The sequence below is a fragment of the Coloeus monedula genome (genome assembly GCF_965178545.1).
Source record: "Coloeus monedula genome assembly, chromosome: 6".
Classification (NCBI taxonomy): Eukaryota; Metazoa; Chordata; class Aves; order Passeriformes; family Corvidae; genus Coloeus; species Coloeus monedula.
In genome coordinates, this window is record NC_138786.1 from 15,775,810 (window position 1) to 15,802,104 (window position 26,295).

General features: G+C 44.2%; 1 protein-coding gene across 1 annotated transcript in view; it reads left to right on the forward strand.

Annotated features, from left to right (window-relative positions):
• Nucleotides 1–8,761: 8,761 nt before the first annotated feature.
• PTPRJ (protein tyrosine phosphatase receptor type J) overlaps nucleotides 8,762–26,295 on the forward strand; it is a gene marked incomplete at its 5' end in the record, with an annotated part of 71,725 nt that continues 54,191 nt past the window's right edge. Inside the window, one exon of the mRNA XM_082282965.1 lies at nucleotides 8,762–8,842. Coding sequence (XP_082139091.1) covers nucleotides 8,762–8,842 — 81 coding nt within the window. The remainder of the gene's footprint in view (nucleotides 8,843–26,295) is intronic.

The following is a 26,295-nucleotide window of genomic DNA, read 5'->3' on the forward strand; positions in this document are numbered from 1 at the left end:
AAGCAATCTGCTGGTGCATCAATGTTCTCATGCAAGAAGGAGACGGGAACAGCAATAGCAATACTTCATTATTTGATACATGGTTTATTATTTCACTTACTAGAGTTTAGTGAACATTCATGTAAAAGCTTTTCCCAGCAGCATCGGGAGGCTGTACAGCACTGACTGGGTTCAAGTGGTAGATGGAAGGGAGGTTTAAAAATAGATATTTGAAAAAATGTTACCAAAACCCAGAAGCTGGGATTTTTGAAAAGCATGTATCAAGCTAGGCACTTGGCTCTCAATGAGAGTTGAAAGGCCAGCATAAGAATTTGGCCAGCTAAGCCTCAGCATGTCTTAAAGGATGTTTAGGGCTGTTGTGCCACAGTAAATAGCAGGCTGTTGCCAAAACATCATTTCCAGTCAGACAGGACAAGTAAACGAACAAAGATCAGAGCACATCACCAGGCATTAGAATTGCAAGTGCAGGGATGCAAATTCAGAGCCAGGGAATTCAACCATGATAGCTGGGATGTGAACTGATAATTTTTGATGTCAGGTTTTGTCTTCTTCCCAGGCAAATGTCTTCCTAGCCTTCTTGCCATCTTGCTGTTTAAGCTAAGGGTCGCTGCCAAGCTGCTTGAAACCATCCCAATTCAACTACAGCAGTTTGAGCACAGTAAATAGGACCTGATACCCACCAAGAGAAGCCTTAAGATATCTTTCTGATGTACAATGATGGATCCAAGTATTTCAGGGATTCAGTCTCACCTCTTCCTTTTCACCTTTTTGCTTCCTGTCATTTTTGTGTACCTTTGTAAAAAGAAGTTTACCTTAAAGCAGGCATTTGTGCAGAAAAACACTGGTTATGTGTAAAACAGGCCAGTTGCATTCCAGCCAGTAGTTTTATTGCTCAGAAAACTGCTTCTCCCACTTTCATGGTATTGCCAAATATACATTGCCATGAAAACAGTCCATGCTTCAGTACCATCAGTTAAATGAGCACAAGATGATGTGCCTATATTTTAGGGGCAATCTCTGCAATGGACCAAAAGTTAAACGACCCTGAAGATGCTAATTGGTCTCCTAGGATGTCCATAAACAGTCCTTTCCTGATATGGTTGACATGCATCACACTTGGAAGACAACTGTACTTCTGCATCATTTCTCCACATTATTATTTATGGGGAGAAGCAGGGGGGGTAGGGTTAGAGTTTTGTTAATAAGCAAAAACACATTATAAAAGCCCAGCATTCAAACTGTGCTCTACCCTCCCACCACAACTTATAATGTCAAAAGAAAAGGAAAAGGAGGCTCACTCATTTTGTCAAAGAATTTCAGTAGATTTAATTTTTAACCTTTTAACTTTTTCCTTCTTTAATGGATATCTGTCACCTTGGGATTTCAGTGGTCATCTGTGACTCTGGAACGACAATCCTTTGATGTGGAAATCTTCGTGCTGTTTAACCATCAATGTTTTCGCAAGTGGTGTCACAACCATGGTTTTTCTGACAAGTTTCCTAAGGTTTTATTGCTTAAAGGTGGCAGGATGTGTTGTAGAAGGTCATGGCAGATGGGACTTGAGGACAGCATGAGGTATCCAGCCACTCCCTTTTCTAATGCCCTTGACAGAGGTTGCCAGTCATGCACACACCTGCTGGTTTACAGGAGACAGGTGATTTCACTCATTCTCAAGGGCAGACTCAGCTGTCGTAATGTTTTGTAGCACCAAGTTATCTTGGTGTTATTTCATTTGGATTATATGGTGTCATTTATGGGACTTAAATAGTAATTGAAAGTGATTCCGCTGAAGCTTTATACGCTGAGAAAAATGTATGGCTTTCTTTCCTGAGCTTGGAGACAAGGACAAAAAACTTGGCAGGTGGAGAAGGGGAAATGTTTCTGCCAGCTTCTGGTATTTCCCAGAATCCTGCCAGTCACTGCTTCCTGGCTCTCTATGCCACCTCAGAGCTCTAGCTGCTGTGTTGGGCAGCTGAGCTATGGCTGTGCCTTTTGGTAATATGACAGGGACTACCTATCCTGAGCAGGGCTTTCCTCTTGCCCTTTCTGTAAGTCTGAGTAAGACTGATGTATATTTATTGTGCTAGAGCCCTTTGGAACCCATGACACTACTCCTGGCTGAAGCCAAGTGATTACATGGGACCTTGCATTGGTGAGACAAGCTGTAGGACCATGTTCCTACTGGAACAGAGCCCATTCGTTCCTGCATAGAAGATGACCTGTTTAAAAGGCTGGTGGCTGTTTGAACTCAAATCACTTACAAAAATGTTCTGTTGTGTTAGAAGTAGCTCAGGTACTGTAGAATCATGCATATGCTGAGTTGGAAGGGACCCACAAGGATCCCAAGAAGTCCAGCTCCTGGCCCTGAACAAGAGAACTCCCAAAATCACACCATATGCATTGTCCAAACTCTGTCAGGCTTGGTGCTGTGACCACTCCCATGGGGAGCCTGATCCAGTTCCCAACCACCCTCTAGGTGAAGAACCTTTCTCTAATATCCAACCTGAACCTCCCCTGGCACAGCTTCAGGCCATTCCCTTTGGTCCTGTCACTGGGCATCACAGAGCAGAGATCAGAGTCTGCCCCTCCTCTTACCCTCACGAGGAAGATGTAACTGCAGTGAGGTCTCCCCTTAGTCTCCTTCAGGCTGAATGGACCAAGTGACCTCAGCTGCTCCTCATACAGCTTCCCCTCCAGGCCCTTCATCATCTTCATAGCCCTTCTTTAGATGCTTTCTCATACCTTTATATCTTTCTTATATTGTAGCACCCAAAACTGCCCCCAGGAATCGAGGTGAGGCTGCACCCATGCAGAGCAGAGCAGGACAATCACCTCGCTTGACCTCACCTCCCTTGACAGGCTGCTGCTGCTGTGCCTGAGGCATCCCAGGACACAGTTGGCCCTCGTGGCTGCCAGGGCAGCTGACTCAATGCTTTGGAGCGTGCTAGTCTGTGGGGTTTTAATGCATATTTTCCCTTCAATTGCTATGTGAAAGATATCCTCCCACTCACCTGCATTCCCACACAAAGGAAGCTGGCCACTGAGTGAACTTAAGGGATCGAAGGCGTTACCCACTTCCAAAAAGTAATTTTCAGCTATGGCACTTTAAAGTATTTTTGAAAGTTCCATTTAAAAAGAAAAAAAAAAAAAGAACAAAAAAAATGTTTTCAGTTTTTCTTTGCTGGCCCCCACAGCAAAAATTTTCTTTTCCCCCTCATTCAAAATAAAATCATCTCAAACCTGGCCTGACCAGAACTCAGGTCAAGTTTCCTCTCATTGTAAGAAGTGACAGGTTTTCTTTGAATAGCCTGTCTGTTTTACCCTCCATCTGAAAGATGGCTCTGCTAGCAGCTCAGTGCACCTTTAATTCCTTGTGATGAAAAAATAAATAGGTACTGTTTAGGAGTTAAAATGCTACCAGTACCCCCTGCAGCTACAGGCTGTGGAGAGCTTGTACCAGCAGAAACCAGGTTAGAGCCACATCCAACATTTGAAACCTTCCCGCATCCCTCATGATGCTAGGACCATCCCCAGGTGAGGCATTTAGCCACTCTGTTTTTTCACCAAAGCTGCTGCAGAGTTTAGTGTTGTTTTCCTCTGTTGCAATGTAAAAGGAACTTGTAGTTCTGCTTGAGAGTTGTTCCCAAAAGACTCATCTCTGGGTTTGCTGGCACATGGAAGCCTGGAGGACCCTTTTAGGGTCTGAAGTGGTGTAACTAAGAGCCAGAGCAATGTCAACCAGAAAGCGCACTTTTGGCTCCCGTAGCTCCAGGGCACTCAGCAGTGATGGACAGGACAGAATTTCATTTGGAATTCTGTGTGAGTCACAGAGGTCCCATAATGTCTGAATCTGAGGACTTGCAAGGGTAAGCAAAGCCACAGCACCTCTTGGACCTCAGCCTGAAATCACAGCAGAGAGCTTCCTCCTTTGCGAATGACAGTAGTAACATCCACTGTTACATGTTGCCTGTCTTGCTGAGGTAGTGAGCCACATGCTAATACACTTGTTTCTTGATAAGCTATATCCTTATGCTTTGCACTGTTTTGAATGTAAACAGTAGCCAAGGAATGTGCTACTTTCCCAGTCAGTGATGAATCCATCCAGCCCAGTACCCTGTGCCCAGCAGTGGCATTAGCAGATTCTGTTCAGGAAGAGCAAACAAACCTGACTGCTATCTGAGTACCATACCCAGCATCCAGACGTTACAGACTCATCTCTGCCTTCTCGCTGTTTATGGACATATTGTCCATGAATGTATCTACCCTCTTTTTGGAACTGCTCATACTATTTGCCTTTAAAACCTGCTGTGACTACATATTCCACAAGCTCATTGCCTGCCGTTTAAGAAAGCACTTTATTATAACTGTTAAATTGGATTTAGTGAACAAGTTTTTCATTCATCTTATTTCCAGGGAGCTTTCTCCTCTCTTAATTGAGAACTCTCAGCTTTTTAAGGCTGCCTTGATAAGACAGCTGCACTATCATCCACATTTCTTTACCTGCCCTTCTTGGTACATTCCCTCAGTCCATTTTGTCCGTCTTGCAATGCTGAGAGCTGTGACAAGCCTCAGTCAGGATGTGAGTGCACCTGCGTTTTGCACATGGGCAAAAACATGCTTTCTGCATTGTTCTCAACTCCCTTCCTGATGATGCTCAACAATTTGATGCTTCTTCTGGCTGACACTGCACATTGAGCTGATGAATGAAACCGGGAATTACTAATGAGAATATGCTATTGTGATCAAGGCTGGCTGTGGTATACAGTTAAATATGGCCATTCTGATTTTTTTTCTTTTTTAAACCATATTCTATTGGCAGTTTCAGTGAAAGACAAATATTACCAGCCAGGGTAACTACTCCAAATTGGACAGCTTTGGGTCACTGTATTTTCTCAGTCTCCCCTTTCTGCCCAGAGCATTAGTAGTGTTCTTTATGGTGTGAACTAGAGCACCCATAAGTAATACGCACATTCTTCCTGGATTTGTGTGCAGGGGCCCAACATGACTTAAACTTACGTCTCTTGTTCAAAAACTTGATCATAAGGATGTGGAATCACTTCTTTCTGACACTTCCATTTGAAGAGGTTTTATGACTCAGATGCACAAATTAACTTCCAGTGAGTTAAAAAGTAGAAGCTTTAGCCCAGAAGCAACACCTACCCAGTTTCATAAGCCTGTCACACATACAGCTTTAATAAGAGCCTGTAGAATAAACAAAACTCACCTATAGAAAAAATTAGGCAGTAGCAGCTGTAATTCAGGGAATTTCCAGAAGATTAGTAACAAGCTGTGAAGAGCCTATGGCCTGAAATGCAACCTTGAGCCTCTAATTCCTAGGAAATTGCTTGTGTTGTGATGGTTATTGCTGCTGAGCAATTAGCACCTGGAAGAACTTTTAGAAATTTGGCTTTTAATTTCTCTTTTTCCATTTTCCAGTTCTGGCATGAATCACAGCTCCTTGACATCCATCTCTTCCTTGAGGTGTGCATGGGTAGCAGTGAACCAGAGCGTGCTTTAAAGGGCAGAAGCGTTGATTGAAGGAAACAATCAGGTACACGTGTGATTCTTTCGCCATGGAACTCTCAAAATCTAATCAGAAAAGCTTTTTTGGAGCCCTATTCCCAGAATTTTAAGCAGTCAGAAGGAGACAAATATTCCTTTAGAATCTGTACATTAAAAAAAAAAGTTTGTTTGCTATCAGTTGTTTTCATTTTTTTCCTCCAATGAATCAAACAGAAATTGCATTTCTGTTTTATGTTACAAAATAATTACACTTTTTAGTGCCTGATGTTTCTAGGTACTTTTTTTTCTTTTCTTGTGGCCACCTTCAGCATACATATCTTAGTTTATTCAGATGTCTATGAATCTTCATAGCTCACTCCTTCAGTGCAGACCCAGTTGGAAGCTGGATACTTCCAACACCCCAGAAATGTCCCTGGAAAGGAGTCAGTCCTTTCCTTGAGGTCTGGTAAGAGTCAGTCAGAGAGATACCCTGAAACAGTAACAAACCCATGATCTCTGTGTGCCAGTTTAACCCACTGTGCATAAATCCTGCTGATGGCATTAGTTATGGTTATAATTAAAGATATGCTGTAGGGTAATTTTATGCTACAATCCTAGAAATACTCTGCTTAGAGATCTCTACAGGCAAATTTAATGCAGTTCTCTGCTATTTTGGATGCTCCAGAAATGAGGCTGTGTCCCAGAACTTCATAGGCCTCCTGGTTCAGGTACTTGACATACAAGCAGTCATATGACATACACTCGGCCACAAAGTGTTAATGAGAAAGTAATTAATTACAGATTCCATGTAGCTTGTATTTGAAAAGCCCCACCAGTTATACCAGATCGAGACAGATGTGGTGTGGTGAAAGGAGTTCAGCTTCCTATATTTTATATATATACATATATATATATTCCTACATATATATACAGTGATGTAGCTGCTCAGTTGCACTCTAGAGCAAAGAATTAACATAGCCTGAGAAATATAATGTCCCTTGCTTCTAAATTGGGTTCTGTGGCCTCTTAAATGAAGAAGAATGAGTGAACTTAGAGTCCAAGGATATCTAGAGTCTGGAGATGACAACATCAGCTTGAAGATACTTAAAATTTTAACAGGTGAGAATCCCACTTCTTGCTTTCTCGGTGCATTTTAAATTTATTTATTTTTAAATTTAATTTTCTCTTTCAGGGCTGGTTGCCATTACTTTGGCATCAGTGAAAAGATTCCCACTGAATTTCAAGGACAACTGGATTAGTTACTAGGTTTTTGTACTGGAAAAGTATGCAATTAAAAAAAGCCACGCTGTTCCCACTGGGCTGGAGCCAAGGATGACCAAGTGTGTTCGCTCAAGTGCAGCTGTGGCACTTTAGGTGCAACCCAGACAGTGGAACCCAGTCTGCTGAGAAGCTGCAGTTTGGCAACTTAGACCCACTGGGGGTCTGCCCAGGCACAGGCAGCAGCAACAGGGAATTTATTTTATGAGTCAGAGCTGTAATTTCCAAATGGTAGGGTTTGATCTGCAGAAGTTATGTCAGCATAACAACTTCACAGCAGCCAGTGAGACTGCTGTCAGGTGGGTGGTTTACCAGGAGGAGTCTTCAGCTGGAAAACAATTCTCAGGTGCTTTGCACTGAATGGGAAGTGTAAAAAGTTTTAATGTTTTTTGTATAGTGTTTACTGCCTCATTTCAGTACGCCCTAACATCAAACCCCCCCCCCCTTTTCTGAAGTAATTATCTATTTTCTACAAATCTTACTGATATGAAGGGATGCCTCTACACTGTCTAACTCCAGCTGCAGGTCTCAGCCTCCCTAACAAGGTATGTGTGTGCGCTTAGAGAATGACAGAATAGTTTGGGTTTGAAGGGAATTTTAAAGGTGATCTAGTCCAGCTGCCCTGTGATAAGCAGGAACATCTCCAACTCCATTAGGTTACTAAGATCCCTGCCCAACATGTCCTTGAACATCTCCAGGGACAGTTCATCTACAACTGCCCTGGGCAACCTGTTCCAGTGATTCACCACCCTCACTGTAAAACTTTTCTTCCTTATATCTAGTCTGAATTGACCCTCTTTTAGTTTAGAACAATTCCCCCTTGTCCTACATCAGCAGGCCATGCTAAAAAGTCTGTCCCCATCTTTCTTACAAGCTCCCTTTAAGTACTGAGAGGTTCTAATATGGTCTCCCTGGAGCCTTCTCTTTTCCAGGCTGAACAACCCCAATGCCCTTATTCTTGTGAATTTTCCCATGAATTCCCGTGGAAATAGTTGCTTCTGTAATGCTATGCATATGTTTTGAGGGCTCAGAAAAGGCAGGGAAATTACAAACATGTGAGCTCAGAACTTCTGAGAAAATGAGGACTGCCAGTGTTTCCGTAATTAAAGATATGCTCTGTAAACTGTCCCTGCCTCCCCCTTTCCCTTATCCAAGATGAATGAAATGTGGAACACTTCACTGAGCCTGGGAAGTAAAGTAAGGTTATAAAAGTGATTGCGTTTGATGATCTCACGTCCCTTTTGATGACAGGGATAAAACATGTCCAAAACAGTGCCTGGAGCGGGACGGGACTCTTTTGAGGGACCGTTTGGGGTTGAAGAATGGTGCAACAAGCAAAGCCCCTCACAAACCCTCGCCGGGGTGGCCTGGCATGTGGCAGCGTTCACCTCTGGCCGGCGGCGGGCCGGGCAGCGGAGTCTCCGGGGCCAAGTTAACCTCGCCTTACCCCTGACCCTTCTGCGGATCGCCCGCCCTCGAGCACCGTGCCAGGGCCGGGCGGGCGGCGGGGCGCGCCCCGTGGTGCCGCTCCCTCCGCGGGCGCGCACGGAGACCGGGAAACTTTCGGAGGGAGCCACTTCCTCACCCGGCCCGGCTTGGCGGGGGGAGATGTCAGATGCCGGCAGGGGGAGAGGGAGGGGGGAAGGCGGGGAAGCGCCAGCCGCAGCCCCTCCGCCCGCTGCCAGACGGCCATTTAAGCCGCGGGCGAGGGGCCGGCGGGAGGAGGCGAGGAGCGGCGGCGCAGGAAGGTGACCGGCCTGGCTCTCCGGCGGCCGCTGCCCCGCTCGCCGGCCCGCTCGCCCCTCACCCCGCCCCGCGCAGGGCTTCCCCCGCGGCTCGGTTCCCCCCGCCTCTCCTTAGGGCGGGGCGCGGGGGAGGGCCGGGCCGCCGGGCGGTGCGGGGCTGAGCCCGGCCATGTCTCCGGGGGCGGCGGCGTCGGGCTGAGCGGCCGTGCGCGCAGCGGGGAGCGCTCTCCGCCACCATGAGGCGGCTGCCGCTGCCCCTGCCCCTGCCCTGCCTCCTGCTGCTGCTGCTGCCGCCGCTGCTGCTGCTGCCGGCCGAGGTGAGACCGAGCTGCGGGAGGCGGGGGGCTGCAGCACCTGCCCCTGCCGCGGCTCGGCGGGGAGCCGGCGGGGCAGGTGTGCGGCCGCGCTCCGGCTTTGTCCCGCAGCGGCTCCGCCGGTGCCGCCCGCGGAGGGGAGGGCAGAGGAAGCTGGAGGGCCGCGGCGTGGTCCGGGGGAGCGTTGCTCATCTGGGGCGGGATCCCCCCGGTCTCCCCCTGCCCCCCGCCCGGCTGCAGGCGGGGGCTTTGCCGGGGCTTGACCCGGCAGCCGCGGAGATCCTTTTGGGGTATGAGGCTGCCTCGGTTGTTTTCGTGGGTAAAAGCTGCCCTGGGTACAACAGGGACGGCTCCCGTCTCCCCAGTGTTGTAGCCTGCCCTCCTCGTGTCGCTGCTGGTTAATTAGTAATAGTGTATTTGCGCATTGCCCGTGCCGGTGGTGCACATCACCCGCTGGATTACAGCCTTCGGGATCAGCGCGGAGTTTCCACGGGAAAATCCTGCCGTGGTGCGGAGCGAGCAGCCCTGGCGGTGCAGGGCAGCAGATCAGCAGGAGGCCTTGGCCAGCACGCTTGGCTTTGAGGCCCCGCTCTGTTCCCACGTGTGTTGCAGGATGTTCTTCCAAGAACACCTTTTAGTGATGGAAATCAGAATTGCTTGCCAGGTGACCCAACTCAGCATGCCGGCACAGTCTCACCCTTGCTTCCCTCAGCTGATGGTGTTTTCAGTGTTCCTGTAGGAGAGCGTCATGACTGCTCTGAACTAATGTTTTGGGGCTTGCTGAACTTTTGCTTCTAGGTGTACCCACTTGCCCTCTCTGCTTCAATGGTTTCTGCTCCAAAAGTGTGAATGTGTGTTGAATAGGAACCAACGTGCACAGTAATCTGTGGTGACAGATCTGCCTGAGAGCCGCAGAACAGAGCTGTACTGCTGCTTTACTTTTTTGACTACTTTTTCCTTACCTTGCATTGGCACCAGCTTGTGATTATAGCCCATGACTGTTGTAAACCTTTGCTTCCTCCTCTTGTCTGTTTCAGTTTGGGGTACCTTGCAGTGTTTTGTCATTTGATCTCTGTTTGTTGTTGTACCAAGCCTATGTTTAAAAATCTCTTCTGATAAAGAGCTAAAACTGAATTGGCTAGTAAAGTACACCAGCATTTTGGAAGAACACAGAGGAGGCCTGGACTGTCCTTCGGTACAGCCTTGCAGGATCTGCCTGCCGTGACTTCTGCTGTTTGTAGTTTTTCTTCTCAAGCTGAGTATGAAATCCTCTGACTTAGTGATCTCTAATGTTCTCTAAGCCAGGCTCTTAATTGGTGTCTAGTACTAAAAACAGTGGATCCTCTCCCCAGTTATATGTAGTTATATTTATGTATTCATCATCTTGGGACCCAGCTGCAGACCCTCAAGTAGGTCTTGTTGTCCCTTGATGTTATCAGGGCTCCCATCAACAAGCTACAGGACACAAGTCAGATCTGCAGATCATGGTGTGGCTTGTAATTTTAGGTGGGAACTCTGCAGCTCATGGTGTCACTATTGAAACTGCAGAAGACAATATTCTTGATTGTGACTTAATTATGCCTGTGAATGTGCAGGCTGAGGCAAGGAAGTCTCAGTTCACCAGGCTTCTTAACCAGTGCTGATCAGCACCTGGTGGAGTTCTGAACATCAGGAGGACGTGCTTGAACCGCAGAGGGATGGGGCAAAAGGTCCTTTAGGATTCTTTCCTTAGAGGAGTGGGATGTAAACCAGGTACTTGCTGATGGTGTGATCCTGCAAATCATCCACTCACTTGAAATGACTAAATTTCACCATGACCACTTACATCAGGTAGGGGGGATAACTCGTGTTTGAAAAGGTCATTATGTTTCTATAGCCCGTAAGCAGTAAGGACGCACAATAAAGCCTTGCTTGGAGGCAATGCTTTAAGCACAGTAGTCTTGTTGCCCATTCCAGTGCTGTTCACATCGTCTTGCCCTCTAAAAATGAGGATGTTGTCTAACAGGGCACGGTTTTGCTCTTTGTGTTGGGTTCTTTGCATAGGTTCAGGCGGGTATTAGAGTTGGGCAGTGTTGTTTGAGGTGTGGCACGTGCTCAGGTACAGGGTCACGGCCTGGCACTACCTGGGGAGCTATTCAGCTGGTGTAGGAAGGTGACAGCAGCTGGCAGGATTGCCATGTGGCATGAGCTGGGCTTCGTGTGGTGCCAGTCAGAACTGTTGCCCTTGTCTGCAGTCTCCCAGCCAGCCCCGGAGTGGAAAGGCAGCAAGTGGGGTGGAAGTAGCTCCTGTCTGGGTCTGGCCCCCACGTTGCCTTTCAGATGCCTGCGGGGTCGGAGAGGGGACAGCGCTCCTTACACTGACACCATTGTCAGCCCAAACACGCGCAGGACTGGGAAGCAGCCGGAGCTGTGGAACGGCTGTGTCATGGCAGCTCCTCAGTGGTGTGATGGGCACATGATCTTTCTGTGGTGTCTTTACTCGAGGATAAGCATCTTGCTTCTGATGAATTACAATGTAGTGGGCAAGGTTGGAGTTGCTAAAAAACAAACCCTGCTGCCTGTTTTTTATTGAGAGTGATCATATTAGTGATATGACAACATCTACTACTAAAAGAGCAACAGACGGTGTTTGTGTGCTTGCTTTGGTGCTTAGAATTACAAATGCCTTTTATGTGGACCTAATAGCTTGTTCTTACAGCTTATTCCATGCACAGAACTACTGATACTATGTGAGTTGATTATACAGGATTATGACTTAATTACTGGTCTGAATTTCCAGCTGAGGAGTTTAAATGAAGAACCATCTTATCTCAAATGGGGGCTTTCCATGTGTGTATGTTGCATGTGAGATAATTTCTGCTATATATTGGTCATTATTGACCATCCTTGTTGAGTCTTCTCCTATATAGTACACAAAGTTTAAATTTTAGTTTGTGGAATTATTCTGGGTAATCTTCAGTACATGCTGAAGAAAAAGTTAATAGTAATTTCCATTTAACTTTATTCTTTGGTAAGCCTCTAAATGGGCTGTATGTAGACCTGTCATAAAGTTTGAGAAATGTGAGGCTCCCTTGCTGCTTCTATACATGCACTTCTAGGGTAACCAGAGTGGCAATGGCCACTATTAAAAACACAGGTATGAGCATTGCTTATCTGGAGAACTGAGCAGGCCTGAACTTAGGCAGCATAGACCTGAAAGGGAAGCTGTAGCTGTGAACAGAGTTTGCTTGTGTCAGAGGAGCTTAGAAACTTTTCGTCTGCCAGGCCAGGTTATTTTTATGTGATGACTGCTTTCGTTTTTGTTTAAAACTGCAACACAGGTTAATTTCCTGAGCTTCTTTATGTTCCTTACAAAACCCCACAACACAAGCACCTTCTGCAGTACTCAATGGAGGCTTTGTTTTCAGTGTGGCATGGATGTGCCTAGCGCTTCCTTAGAGGCATAGGCTGGCTGCACATTGCAGCACACTCACATGGTTTCCAATACTTTGAGTCTCCAGCCAGCAACACACAACAAAATATCTTCTTCTGCATATTTGAGATCAGAATTCAGGCCCACAGTGGAAATGTTGTCTGTGCAAACAGCCACGCTATTATTAGTACTTCCTCAATTATGTGAGCTACATGCAAGTTTGTTGTTGAGAATTTTCATGGCATGTAATTTTTTTTTGGTTGGCATTTCTAAATACATGTGAAATTGCTGCTGTTTTAAAACCTTTGGTTGTTCATTGTGTAGGGCATAATCTATATAATTTTAATTTATGCATTTCTTTCTTTCTACTAGAATTACAGTGTATCATAGAGGGAGCATATCAACAGTGCTGGAGAGTGGTTGGGAACTTGGATGTTTGTAGGTGCAAAGCCTATCTATGACGTTTACTTGCCTGCTTGAAAGATTCTCGGTATGAGCAAAGGTGAGAGACACTACTAAACCAGTTGGTGGCTGCACATGTGGTTGTTAGCCTGGTGCTTTTAGTATGACTCCAAAATTTGAATGTAAGTAGTACCTTGAACATCATGAAAGGTTTCTGGAAGTGTAGGAGGAGCCAGCTGAATTTTCTCCAGCAGAAAGGGCCTACTGCTATGTAGGAATGGGTGAGTGAAAGAGCTTTGCCTTAAATGGAGTCATCAGTAGGAAATTAATTTTCAGCAGGAGATGACTGTACAGGGGAGGACTTTAATTGGGAGGGGGGGAAGAAAATGAGGTGTAGGTGAACATGTGCTAATATGTAGTGTTAGAAAGCAAAGAGTATGGGGGAGAGAGAGTGATCAAGCATCACAGGAAGAAAAGAACAAAACAGATGCACTGCTCTGGAAGGCTGCACCAAGGCTTTTCTCTAAGTGCTTTCCAGCTGTTCCCAAAAGTATCTGCTCATAAACGGGCCTCCTGGGGCTATGAATCCAAAATTCCAGGAGAAAATCCAAGATTAAGTGGGAAAAGTATTTCTGTAATCTAACAAAGAATGGACAGGTAAGTGTGGTCCAACCAGAGCTGAATCAATAAACTCATGTCCTCATTTAGTTATCTTCTATGACCTTCATGGGCCTTTTCAGTAGAAAAGGCAGGGAAAGATATGTCCATATCTTTCCATAAATGTTGCTGGTATTTGGCCCATCACTGAATGTAGTTGAGGTTATTTTCTTACCATCATCAGGAAATTCGAAGAACCCCTTGATTTTAGAAACCAAGCAGTCCACCCATCACTCTTTTCCTTCTGTGCTCTCTGTGAAGATACCAAAGGCCATGTAGGAAAGCTTTGTTCTCCACCTGTAGAAATGTAATAGGAGAAAAGGTAACTGTGTCTCAGAATTGAAGCAATTGCACCTAGGAGGAAGAAGAAATGGCAGCTCTAAATGGAGGAAGGAGTGATGTTGGGCTATGCTGTGGCACCAGCCCTGTGCGGTCGGTAACTGACCCTGGCTTTACCTGGTGCTTCAAACCCAGCTGGTATGTGTGGGGAAGAGGGCTAAGGCTGTGTTTGACATGAGTATGGCTTCGGGGGGGAGAAGGGACCCCTGTAAGGATCACCTTCAGACTCTGCTAGCCGATGCCTGCAAGTCCTTTTCTCCAGTGCTGCCCATCTGCTTGTTCTGTTTCCTTTTCCTGTTCTTGTTGTACCTCCTGTTTGTTTGGTACACTTCTGACTTTGCTCATTCTTTTGTACAGTTTTAACCAAACTGAACAAGTAAAAGAAATACCTAGTATGTCACTGGGAAGTTCCTAATGCATGCAAAGGTTTTGTTGTGTTCTGCATGTGGGCTTCTGCTTTAGGGTTGAGAATGTGGGGGTTTTCTTTAAGTGTTGGGTTGGGTGTTTTGTTTATTGGAAGGGCTTAATGGCTTTTTGGTTGATTGGTCTGGCTTTGTGGTGTGCAGGAAAAGGCTGTCTACATACTGTAGCACTGGTTTCTGTGTACTGTGCACCAAATGAGCCAGGGCTTGAGTATAAGGAAAAATTTGTGTGAACTTCAGCCCCATTTTCCTCATTGAAGGTAAGAAATTTTTGCTCCTGAGACTGTAAAATCATAAAGACTTGAACATCAGGTGCAAAGCCGTATTGCAAATTACAGTCTGTCTCTTGTGGCCTGGTAAGCAGATGCAGTCTCTTAGCACTTCTGAGCCCCAAAGTGCTGGAGCCCTCTCTCCCATCATAGCCCAGGTGAGTGGAGAGATGTAAGTGCCTGGGAGCTTTCCCTTGTTAGGCCATTGTATTTGTATCTGCAACACACCTGGCTCTGTGATTAGGTGCATTCTCAGATTAATTCCTTACTTCTTTTTGGCACTATTTTGATAGGGGTTTTTTTTTGGTGTCTGTCAGCTTGCAAGCAGTTGGGCTGAACCTAGCCTGCACGGGAGTGCTCCCCAAGGAAGGTTATTTGTGCAGACCAGCTTTGTGGAAACCCAGTCTGTCCTTGGTTGTTGAGGGATTGTAGCTTGGCATGGCTTTAAATGCATATTTAAAAGCCTCTGCTTCTGCTAGTTCAGCAGGATTTATTATTTTTTTTAAATGGAGTGTGTCAAAATGAATCATTCATGGATGTCTTGGTAGGTGGGTGGTAGGACAGGGAACTCTGCATGCCTGTAAGAAGACTCCTGGTCCAGTTTGATGTTACACATCTTGCTCTGCTTGCTGGTGGTTTGTGTCTGCAATGGTAAATTGCTCTGGAGGGTGTTTTTGCACAGGAATGCTGGTGACTTTTGTTTCTGCATTCCCCATCGTGGCGGAGCTTATACAGAACTTTGTCGTTATTTCCTCTTGTGCACTTGGATCCTAGTAAGTTAGAGCCCTTTTAATCAGCTTCCTTGTTTATTTTCTTATATATACACATGAACAAGTCACTGCTGGCAAGTCTGTTTCCACATATCTGCTTTTGAGTCCTCACTTTCAAATTGTATTTTCTACCAGCTCTGTTTCTCGAAGTGAGAAGAGAGCCATGCAAAGGATGCCAGCCATAGGATTGGTTTGTGAGTGCCACATTGACTCATGAGACAGCAGGATGCTGCAAAGGATGGGGCAGCAGAGCTTAGTTTTGGGGCAGGCCAGCCTATATAAATAGCAAAGCGTGGGACCAACCGTGGTATTACAGACTGCAAAAGCTTCCTGCTGCCTCCCTGTAGCAGTTGTTGTGCCTGCAGTATCAACAGTCCCTGTGGGTCAGTGGAGCTTGCTTCTTTCTGCTGCCTTTCCTTCCCAGGGTGTCCTCATGCCCAGAGTGGCTCAGACAACTGATTCCCAGACTGTCCCATTGAAACTTGGAACTTAATTTTCCTGAAGGGGAAAATTTTGAGACTTTATTTTAAGTTACCTTCATCTGTCCGAAGTCTGAGTCAGGTTAAGGACAGGTGAATTGTTACTGTGTGAATTCATAGTAAGAGAGGTCCCATCTTTGTCTTTATTTGTCAAAACTTGCTCTGCTGCTTGACTTTGTGTGTAAGGTGGCCTCTGTGCTGTGAAGTGGAAAGGGCAGGGTGGATGCTGGAGTGGAAGTAGACGAGGCATCCACCACCAGGGACATCTGGATTGGAAAGGTAACCAGTTTTGTGTGCTGGCAGGGATTTGGGGTAAATGACCTCTCTGAGACCAAGATGTGGTTTTGGCTGACAAAGAGAAGGGCTTCCATTGTTCCCTTCTGGGATGCAGGTGAAAGAAATGCACGTTAGCAGAAAGTAGAAGTGTGGAACCATCAAGAGAGATTGACTCAGTCTTGCTGGTGGTTTTAGTACAATAATAGATGTGCCATGGTTTCACTGTACTTTTTAAACAATAAATGTGACTTTTTATGAAACACAATGTGAAGGAAAAGAGGTGATGCCTGTGGCTGGCATCAAATTTTACAGATGTAAAATTGTATTGTGTTAATAAGGGAGTTTAGGGTTTTCTTCATTCTGTGATCATGATCTCTGATTCTGCAGGAATTTTACATACTTGTAAATACATCAAATTGAGGAGGAAATAAAATGGACAGCAGTAAATTGGTAGGGTCCTTTTAAATAATCAAATTCTGTTTTTCTTTATTTGCTTTTCTGTGGTGAAGGCAGATATGGGAGCTCTAAAGTCTTCTTGACACTGCATGTTCTATAATTGCCCATTTATAACCAACTTTGGAATTGGGTCCATGGCTTTCCTGCTACATGAATTATATTTCCTTTTTCTGGTCAATTCTGTAGTGATTTTTTTTTTTGCTAAGTAGGCTGTGCCTGGTTAACTGAGGTCTTTGATGGTTTCACCTTCTATGGATTTATACTTTTTGACTTTATAAAGGGGAAATGTTGGAATTGTAGCCACAGTTTCCTTCCTACAGTCTTTGTAAATGGGTATCTTCAACAAAAAAAAAAAGAAGTTCTTTCTTAGGGGAAGTTCATTATCTCTGGTTCAGTTTACATAGCTCTTTCAGGGGAATTCACCTCTAGTTCCGGGCAGCTGGGCACCGGGGAGAAATGAGCAGCCCAGCTTTGAGGTCAGGATCTGGCCTTTTTAGCTGGCACACTGGGCATATCACAGACACAGGCCTGGTGTTCTAAACTCAGAGTTTCCAACAGATTTTGTATCTGACAGCTGAGGAGAGGAGACCGACGTACTCTTACAGGAGGTAAATGAATGGCATTAATATTTGCAGAATAAAAAGCTTTGGGTTTTTTTGTTTTGTTGTTGTTGGGTTTTTTTAATTTGTTTTGCATTTTTTCAAGTGATAGACTCAGTTATTCTAATTAACCTTGGACTTGTTTTAAGACTTCTTACAACCAACTAAAAAACCCCTCACTTTATTGGTGCTATCAAATTGAACATGTTCACTTGAGTGATCAGGCATAAATTAAATGTATTTCCACATCCATTTTAAAATAATTGAAACTATCCCTAAGCACATGCAAAGCACTGGTAGATATTGGTATTGTGAATGTGTTAACTGAAATCCAATTTTAAGACATAATTATGGGAAAGGACAAGGCTGTAAGATCTGGAAGTGGATCTGTTGGGCCTTTGTTCTGTAATCTCCATAACAATGCAGGTAATTGTATGTGTATGACAAATCTAAACAATACACTCCTTTGTCCCTATTAAAAGAAAGAAAACTTTCCTTTATCTATAACTTATCAAGGACTTGCATTTGGACATGTTAAAATTTTGGGGAGGTAGTTCCAGAGGAAAAAAAAACTAGCCAGTTAACAGAAACACAAAACCCCCGTTGAATCCATTTGGAGACTGGCCTTTTTTCCAGCTTAACAGTTAGAGATTAAATATTGTTATAAAGTGTTTAGCTGTTTCTTCATAAGAAATTACTTTAATGGCCAAGTCCTCCAGCACTGTTTTAGTGCATTTTTATCTTCTTGTTGTCTTTTTCTCCAATGATTTTTCACTATTGCTGAAGGGTAGTTGATCTAAAATATAAATGTCTTAATATATTTTTATGTGGATTTAAGACTATATAATGAAAGTGTAATTTCTTTTGAGCTTTTAGTGTGTGTGCCTGATTCCTCTGTGACACTCTTGTTTCTGATGTCTGCTGTGCTTTTGCAGTAAAACAGCCACATTAAAGAAGCTAATAATCAGCTCTCTATATTCATGAATTTGAAGGCCTAAAATGCTTGGAAAAAAAAGAGCTAAATCCTTAACTAACTTTATAACGTGCTTTAAAAAACCACCACACACCCAAACTAAAAAAGTCTTCCAACAAGCTATTATATGCTTTTCATAATTCAAGGATATAATTAGTTTGTTGTACTCTGAATTAAGCTGACTTTTTCTTTCTTGTCCATAATATTTTGCGGAGTCCTGCCACTGCTGATGAGAGTGCATGTGCTGAGTTTTAGCCAGCAGCAAATAGTTGCAGGTGGATGCAATATCTGGAACAGCCTTAGGCGATACTCATTTCCCAGTCCTACAAGACAGATCCACGGTATGTGGTTTAACTGGTATTTTTTCAACCATTGTCTTCTGACTCAGTCTTCGTAATTTTATATGTATCTGTTCAACTATTTCCTGGTTCAGTGTGCGAAGCACAACACTGCAGGAGGAGTGAGCAGAAGGTCAGAGCTGCTATTTGTTTACTGCAGAGCAAGCTTTTCCCTCTCCACTGGTAATGGAGTCTAGTTCTCTTTATGGTGAAATTGGTTAGGACTTCATCTAAGTGGTGCAGATAGTTCTCTTCTAAATTTTGAGCAAAGTTTGAGCAGCCTACAAAAAAAAAATAGTGCTTATCACTCACTTGCACGGTTTTTGTTTTCAACTTGCAGGAAGGGACTGCTGTCCATCCAGCAGTTAAGTCATTAAGTTAGTGACTGGGTGATTCACACAGAGCAGCTCCTGCTCCATCCTAGCAGAGCCATTGTCTGCCTGCAGTGCTGCTGCTGGACAGAAAGTAATTTCTGATAACCTTCACTGTGCCCCACAGGTTATGCTGCATGCAGAATTCTGTGCAGTGCATTTATGGTTTGGAAGCAGTATGTGCAGTGATTCTTGCTCTCCTTAAGTTTAGGGCTTCACAGTTTAGGGCTTCACAACACCACACTCAGTTGCTATTTTTTATTTATTTTCCATCTTCAAGCTAAGAACACTAAGTTGTAATGCCCAGCTCTGCAAAAAACCTGTTGCTGCAGATTGAGTCTCCTGCAGTCTTGTTTCTGTAAATTGGCTGCCTTAGTTGCTTCTGTCTTGTAAATGATGTTTTTGTAATTGGAAAAAGGCAAGATGAAAAACAGGTATCTCATATGTAGACATTTATTCAGTCATTGCTACATGGGTATTTGTCACTATTGTTTTCAGATTTCATCAAAATTCATTCCATGAATGTTAATCTGAGTTTTGCAGTGAGAACTGGTCAGCTGAACATTCTGTCTCCTCCTGTAGAAATGTGTGGAAAAGATGGGAGATAAGATAGTGCCAAACTTCAGTTTCCGGTCTGAACAAAGACCTCTTACTTTTGCTTTCCTGAAGTCAGACATTTGCTGTTTCATGCTCCAGCATAAAACATAGCACTGATGAAATCCTGCTGGAGTTTTGAAGATAAAGTTAATGACTGAGAAGTTTTCGGACTTGCAGTCGGTTGTTGTGTCAAGATTTGCTGGAGGGACTTGGGAGCTGCTCCCCTGCCACCCCTCGTATCTTTTTGCATTTTCCTCCCCTTTCTTGCACAGGTTGTGTTTTGTGACCTGGAGATTGTAAATGCCATGGGACATTGCATTTGTACGTGGCTACTACTAAGGAATCTTGTGGGGTTAGGATCTCTGGCAGTGACTTCAGAAAAGAAATCTTTCTCAGTCAGCAGGTGCATACAGGAAGTCAACATAGTGCCCCACCTCACCTGTCTCCACCAGGATTCACTTCTGCTCACAAACTGCATCAAAAATCAGAGCTGCAGGGGAAAAAAAAGCTTCCTTTATACAACTTCCTGTATTTGTGAATACAGGGTTCCTTTTTGGTCATGAATGGGTTATAAATCAGACAAAAGCGGGGTTGTGGGGTCTTGTCTCTTTCTTCTGTAAGTGAATTGGCTAATTCTTGGTGGGTTTGTAGATAGGAAAGGCATTCCTTACATCGGGCACAGATGGGGAAGGGGTTCTTGTGTGGTGAGATAGACATTTACCTCTATACACAGGGCAGCCTGTGGTAAACCACTCAAGTGCTTGAGAAAAGCGAGTAGGAGTGTGAGTGAGGCTGTGCAAAACCTTGGCAGGCATTTAGTGGACAGTGAATATCACCCTGGATACGTGTCACGGAGCAAGTCCCCGTTCTGAAGCAGCTACTCACAGCAAGTGGGACAGCAAGAGGCATTGCGATGCTGGGGAACAAACTGGACCTCTGAGCTTCTGAAGGGATGGCACATGGCTGTGCAGATCCTGCTAAAGATAACAACCATTATATTGAAAAGGTGCAAAAACCAGTATGCTGGTAAAATGTCTGCATTGTAAATGGCTTCCATCAGGCTGTTCTAGCCCCAGGCAGTGTGTGTTGTACATAACTGAAACAAACCCATTTGTTGCACAGCAAATACTGCTTTTTTCTGACCAACAAAACCTACAGTTTGTTTCTGGATGTCCTGTAGGGCCGTGACTGGTCTGTGGTTTGTGTGTGTTGGGTGGTGTTTGGAGGACTTTAACTTGAGGTGTTCCTGTCCTTGCTTTAATGAGGCAAAGAGAGCTGAACAAGAACTGTGTGTGGGTACAGCTGAGGATGACAAGTGTACAAGAGGCTACTTGAGCTTGGTGTAATCACTCCATCTTGTCCATCTCTGTGGAACCAGAAGGAAAGTTCCTGATGAAAAGGAAGTAGCTTGTCGGGGGAGGATGATGAGTAAACGCAGAGTGTACCTGAGGAGCAAGATTGCTGCAGCCTGTGTAAGCTAACAGCATGCCTCAGCCACTGAAGCAGTGCCCAAGTATGTGCTTTTTTATTACCCAGAGCTGGATCCCATTCCCTCTGAAATGAAACCAACCCATCCACCTCCTTCTTAATTAGATCCTCTTGGGATGAGATATCCCTTCCTGAAAGGAGAGGGAGGCCAAATTCACATGCACCCGCCACCCCCAGACCTTTGCACACTTGACAGCTGTGATAACATGGCACTATCCCCTCTAACTTGGATACTGTTTAAAAGTGATGGAAGGCATTTCTGGACAGCTATTGCTGAACCTGCAGGCTCTCTCTACACGAGATCACCAGCTGTGTGTTGCTGCTTGCAATGAGATGATGATGGTCAGTGTCTGCTGATGGTCAACCCGTGATGATCTGAGAGCTTAAGAGGAGTGAGCCTGTCTGGTTCATCTGCTGCACTACACAGCAGCGAAGTCTCCAGTCTAGGGTGACCATTATTGAGGGAAGGATGTGACTGGTGTTACTGTTTGCTTCCATATATACACATATATATATACACTTCAGGGTATTGCTCAAAGCTCCCTAGCTGGGAGTAGAGCTACCTTGCTTGATGTGAAAATGCATGGGAAGGCAGTGCCTGTTCTGAAATGCCCAAATGTGTGTTATTTTAAGCATGTATGTGTGTAAACACACAGTCTAAATTTAGGGATCATTTCTATGACTGCATAATCCATCTCTGAAAACCCAGGAAGTGTTGGAATTAAAGCTGCCCATTTGACTTTAATCTGCCCTTTTCCAAAGGATGGAGGCAGAACCTAGAGTACTGATTCTTCTCCTGCTCTCCCCATGCTTGGCTGTCTTTGCTCAGTGGCAGCCCCCTCACGAGAAGCTTCGGCTCGCCTGGATGCATTTTGGGATGTAGATAGAGGGTGTCCCAGGGCAGCTGCCCATACACAGCCTTGCTAAGAGGTCTGTTTGCCCCTCCTTCATTTTTTGATCAGCTTTCAAGCTGAGGTGAGAGTATTTTTTTTCCCCCATTGCTCCAGTTCTGCAAAAGCTCCAATAGGCAAAAGTCAATTAAGACTTTTTATTTTGCTATCCTAGGTATTTCTGAAATATGTAAGCTTTTCCTAGCTACAGCAAGGGCAGCCATAGCAAAGGAAGCACTAAATGGGTCAGGGAAAGTCCATTTCTTGCTGAACCATAAGGAAAAAAGGTCTTTAGGGTATTTAGCACTGGCACAGCAGTCTGTTTTCCACCTTTCTCAGTGTTTTGAAGCATTTTGGTTGCAACATTTCATAATTAAGTAAATATATATAGGCAGATTTGGCATGTAGTCTTAAAACTTTCCCTCCAAACTGAGGCACTTGGGGTAAGTTATGAAGAGGGATCTTCTGATAGGAAACCCCTGGGTAATGTCACATTACATCCTGTGAATTACCATTCAGATTTCTCATTAAACTAGTTGGCCTTGATTTTCAGAGCATCAGTGCCTGCCTCCCTGTCATACAGAACAGCTCTTTCTCCTGCTGCCTCCTGTCTTGCTGCAGATGTTCACCCCAAACCAAGCTCTGTGGTGTTGGATGCACAGTGTGAGAGAGCATCCTCAATTAGAGACTCTGTGGTGTCTTGGTGGACACTTGGTGAAATCTCCAAGCACACCTGAGATGTGCAGCCCCAACAGAGCTGGGACACAGCTCAGTGTCACAGCCTTTCCTGAACTCTTCCTTCTCTGAGCCAGATAATCCTGCTGCCACTTAAAGTGGGGGAAAGGTCCACCCATTCTGAGTTTCCTTAATGCAAGTGTGGATGGTTTTTCTCATAGCATTTCTCATACTTGTTTCTAAATCAAATATATCCCATTTTCTTAAGTCTTCTCTGTATATACATAATTGAAATTTGTCATTTTGATTGAAAATCCATCCTTAATGGCCCTGTCTTTTACACGGTTCCCTGTAATATGTTATTTTAGAAACCTGGCTATTTTCATATTTTAGCATTTTTATTAGTATGAAACTTCAGAATATGATTTCTCTATTAAAAAGTCTCCTGCTAAAATTCAGCCCTGTTCTTTATAACTTTTTATCTCCCCCTTTCCTTTTCTGCCCACACCTCAAGTAAAATTTTAGATACGTAGGTGGAATGGGTTTCACTAATGGGGGGTAAACAGATAGTTACATGCAGTGATGATGGGGAGGAATAAGTGCCTGTAGTAGTCTGGTGCCAAAACGTTTTTTGCAGAACTCAGACTGTAGTTGCCTGTGGTCTATGGTGCAGCTTCCACTCCAATTTTATTTCATGCTTATATTCAATTTTGCATATACATGAATTGTTTGGTTTCATTTGTATTTATTTAGCTTGCCGAGGAGGAGGATGGTGTTTTAATCGAAAGCAAAGATTCCTGTGAACCATACGCCTCACTTTTTAGTCAGCTCTAATTAAATTTCTTTTTCCTCCCTGTTTCCCCTTTGTGTGCATAAATGAGAACTTACGTGGGAGATCCCCATCACTGTTATTGTGTCACAGTGCTGTTTCGTGATCTCGTAGTTCCCTCTTGTTGATCAGACATGTTAACAAAGATTTATGATTTTAAGACACGTTTTTTATGTGGAAAGAGCTTACAGAGGGTTAAATATTGCTACTGTAGGTCCTTTGGCCAGTATTTCAGAGTGATGATGAAAATCAATGTGTTGAGCCCTTGGGAATACTTCTGTTCTTAAATGTGGAGAAAAAGGCATGAGGGTCTGAAGTAACAGTGAGGTGATGACACACAGCTTGGACTTTCTGAATTTCAGTGCTGCTGTGTCATTGCAAGAGGACTCTACTGTTGTTTTTGCTGTCTGCCAAAAAGTCATTTTTAATACTACTCAGTTTTTGTCTAACTGTAAGATTATAGAATACCCTAAGTGGCATTAGCCAGTTCAATATATGTGTGTGTATACGTGTGTGTAAATATATATATATATATATAATTATATATCTATATATATGTATGCCCACACGTATATATTTGTAAATGTAGAACAGGAGAGAAGAAATGAGCCTTTAGTGAGAAATAATTTATTTTGCTATTTAGTTTTGTTTGTTTAGTATGAAGTATTGTTTGAAAGAGGCTAAAGGAAAAGGAACTGTGTGTTGAGATAAGCAGTAGGAGAATAAAAAAAAGAAGACATGTACTTGGCTTAAATGATGTCCAGACTTACTGTGATATTTTCCAGGCACTAGTATTTTCCTTTTTTGCTAGGATTATAAACAGTTGGTTTTTGTTGAGTCTACAAAATAAAAAAGAACCACAGTATTAATACATTTAACTGTTCCTGAAATACGCATTGGAGTGCTTTGTCTTACTCCTCCTTTGTGTTCTAAAGAGGAACCTTGCTACATCAGGTTTTAACTTCTACAACTGATTAAGGAACCATTAGCTTGACAAATAACCATGTGATGAATGGCAGGGGGAAAAATGGTGACTTGAATAGTGAAGTACTTGAATGGCTTCACCTTAGGCACTTAACAAGGAATTTCATCAGTAGAACATGCCAGGATTGTTTCAGTAGCTCTTCTTTTTCTATTTGGTCGATTCTGGGCAGGATGTCTTTTCACAGGCATTTTGTGTTACCACATCTCAGTAACTGAAGGAAAAATTAAGGGTTTCTTCCAGCCCCAGCATCCCTGGTGTTGGTGTGTCTGCCTGGTAAAAAGGGTCTGGCAGCTGGTGGGGACATTGTAGTGGTGTGTATTTGTGAGTGTGGGTTTGATGTGGGTGTCTGAGCCCAGCAGTCCCTTGCTAGGCTGACGTTTATCCAGTCCAGATCCTTCTCTGGTGTGAAGTTGACGTGTGGCAAATGCATCCAAGCGTGGGGATGGAAAGATGGGATGAGTTGCCTGGGGTTCAGCAAGAGCGCTGAAGGTTTTCCTTGCCAAAATAGAACGTGCAGGCTCGCTTTCTATCCATTCCAGCTTGAGGGAACTTGAGTTTCTTTAGTGCCCAGGCTTGTGCTTGTTTGGCTCGTAAGGCCTACAGCTCATTATGTCTTGGTTTAACAAGGTGTCATGTACGTTTGGACTCCAGGAGCCTGTTCTCTACAGCTTTTGGTCACATACCTCTTTGTCTGCTTTGTTTCCTGGATGACAGCACTGTGAACTTCCCCCTGCAAGCAATTCATTTCTGGAGAAAAGAGGGAATTAAGAAACATGTGATGGATTTTGTGCTTGCTATTGAGGATGTATTTTTCCTATGAAAATAGAATCGATGGAAATTTAAGTCACGGTCTGCTATGACATGGTAGAAAATTACTTGTTTGTACTGATAGAGCTCTGAGAGGTTGGTGGCAGTGTCTGAATGTCTCCAGATACATAAATCATGTCATATTGTCATATCATGGTCTAGACATATGTTGCCCTCAAATAGGAAAAATACATAATACTGTTTATTTAAAAATCTCTCTTTTCAAAAGGCATGTGCCAAGAAGCAGTGTGCCAGGGAGTAAGTTCAGTTATAACCAGAGGGCTTTTTTTTTTTTTTTTAGCAGAATTGTTTGTGAATGAGCAATGGAGATAGTGACCTACAGTGTTTACGAAATGTGGGAATCTGCCTGTCTAGCCAGCGCTATAAATAAATGAGAAAGGCTTTTGAAAGATTTTTTGTCGGTTCAATATACATTATTTTGTTTCAGCAAGTCTCCTTTGCTTCACAGGCTCCATTCTGTATATGGTGCTATTTATAATCTGGGGTGGAGGAAGAGTCTCTGGGAGTGGGTGATTCACAGACACAAAATAGGGCCATAAACAATGTTAATACTGTGGCATAATCTGATAAAATCAGAAACTTGGACAAAGAGTGCAATGCTGTTCCTCACTAGGGCTGTTGTGTGGCAGCTTTTTCTCCCTTTCTGCTGACCTTCTCTGACTTGCCAAAAATCCCTCTAGTTTCGTTTTCCTAAGAGCCCAACACTGAGTTGCCAAAGGTTAACCTAAGAGCAGTGCTGTGGCTCAGCCTTCTGCCTGACCCATGTGAAGAGTGATTGTCACCGCTGGTGTCCTGGGACGTGGCAGGGGAGTGTCCAAGGACTTCAGCAGCTCAGTGGCTGTCTCCTCTGCAACCTGGCCTGGCTGCAGAGAGCTTGTGTTCGTGGCCAAAGGTGGATCAGTGATTTTATCACGGGCTGGGAGTTGAGGTGATGAGTTACGGGTGTGTGTTCTCTCATGCTGCTCCTTTTGTGGGCTCTGGCAAAGAAAATGGGGTAGAAAATTTAGGAAAATCTGGAGTTTGCTTAGGACTATGCTGAGGGACAGAGGGCAGAGCAGGCAGGAGCTGCTGGAGAACACTGAGGTGGTATTTTGGGTATGTGTCTTTACTGTACAGGTAGAGATAGCTTAACTACCTGCAGGAGTAATACGTGTGCTTCCTTGTGTGAAATGAAACACTGACAGAGTCCAGGATTTGTTACTGGAAAGAGGGTGAAGTAGAAGGATTGTGAGGAGCAAGGACATAATCATTGCTGCTTCTCTAAGGCAGTGGTTGGAGGCGTTATTTGAGCTGAACTTTGAGGCACAGCCTACATTATGTGTGTGTACATTTTCTTCTAGGCTTTTACAGTCTGTTGGAGAGAAAGTGATTTGTCAAACTTACCCAAGTACTGCATTGCAG